General features: G+C 36.9%; 1 protein-coding gene across 1 annotated transcript in view; it reads right to left on the bottom strand.

The window, feature by feature from the left end:
* Window positions 1-496: 496 nt before the first annotated feature.
* MSANTD1 (Myb/SANT DNA binding domain containing 1) overlaps window positions 497-1,610 on the bottom strand; it is a 20,065-nt gene continuing 18,951 nt past the window's right edge. Inside the window, exon 3 of the mRNA XM_057365282.1 lies at window positions 497-1,486. Coding sequence (XP_057221265.1) covers window positions 1,246-1,486 — 241 coding nt within the window. The 3' untranslated portion in view covers window positions 497-1,245. The remainder of the gene's footprint in view (window positions 1,487-1,610) is intronic.

A 1,610-nucleotide genomic window follows, 5' to 3' on the forward strand; every position in this document is an offset into this window, starting at 1 on the left:
TGTACTAATTGTATAGTTTCTGTACCTTTGCTCTTACCTATGCAGTAAAACCAGCAGAAGTATCTTTTCTAAGGAGAACACAAAAAGAAATGGCACATAGCGAATTCTGCCGGCCAATTTTCGAATGGAGGTGAAAGGTTATTTGAATGTTTCATGGAAGAGGCAAACAGGTGCTGGTGTTTGATCGCAGCTCCCCGGGTACAATCCTCTGTGCCTGCGGCTCCCTCGTGTGGTGCATCCCTGTCCATCCCAACTCGAGCTGCTCACCGGAGCTGTGCCCACAGCAAATGCTCACCTTGGCTTCCAGATCGACATTCTGGGCACCAGCACAGCGGATCTTTACACTGCAATTCATAACCGTGAACCTGCACTGTGGTTATCATTCCCAGTATTCTTTGCTGTCCCAAAGCACACTATCTGCCCAGCAATAAGGAGTAAGTTTCTTCTTTTTCTTTATTTCATTTGATAGACATTATATATATGTATATACACACAGTACAATATTTTTCTTTTGTGATAGAGAATAAATGGAGGTCTTCATTGCTGGTTGTTTGTTAAGTCAACAAATTCCAGTTAATAAAGAAAAAAAAAATTAAATGTTTAATATCAAAAGCAACTTCAAGTATCTTCTATACATTTTAGTATTCAGTATATAGTAAGGTGGTTTGGGGGGATTTTTTAATATCAAAAATGTATTTGAATAGACTATTTTTACTCTCATACTTTAGAGTACTATTCATATCAGGCATGGAGTTTAAAATTATGTATCTCATGGTCCCAACTAGCTCTTCACAAGAACCATAGGTCACTTATACAATCAGGCATATGTTTCAAAACAGGGTTTAATCATCAGCAAAGCCAAGGTGCAATTACCATGTTTAGAAATGCACTATTTCATCCTCCTAAAACAAATTAAGCTGCAGTCCTTGATGTGAATCAATATACAACACCACTGTTTGCAAAACAATACCTGACCCAGGCATAAATAGTACTTCAGTTCCCCGAGCTATTTATCCCTTAACCTTTCCATATAAAAATAATTGAATTTAGGCATATATTGCACTAATTTTATCATACTGGATAGCTCTTGCCCTGCATTATCTGTTTTCTTTGCTGAACTAGGATTACACTAGGGTTTTAATTTCCATGAAAAACCTGGGAATAGAGCAACAGACACACATATGGTGTGCAATAAATGGTTATCTATAATAGCAATAGTAATCTCAGAGGCATTCACAAAGGAAACTACACATTAGACTTGGAGATCATTTTCTCCAGTAGATTCATCATTCTCTCCTGTAACTGCAAGCTTTGAACTTGAATGATGTTCTGCTGATCCAGAATCCTGCGCACTTCTCTACAGGTTTCTTCCATAGCTCTACTCAACTTCTTTTGTTCTTCCAACATGGCTTCCATTAATTTTAGCTTCTTCTTTTGGAAACTGCAGTTTTGCATTTTTCTTTTCTTAACTGGTCTTTCTTCAGCTCTGAAATGTGAATATTTGTTAAAAATTAAASTCATATTTATTTTAAAAAGTTAGAACCTAGAATTGTATAGCATATTCTTGGCCAAGGTACAACCTAGTCAAATTTTAAACCCCGTGTTCTCCA

Source organism: Malurus melanocephalus, unplaced genomic scaffold (assembly GCF_030028575.1).
Source record: "Malurus melanocephalus ecotype Western Australia unplaced genomic scaffold, MMel_1.1 scaffold_50, whole genome shotgun sequence".
In the NCBI taxonomy this organism is placed as follows: domain Eukaryota; kingdom Metazoa; phylum Chordata; class Aves; order Passeriformes; family Maluridae; genus Malurus; species Malurus melanocephalus.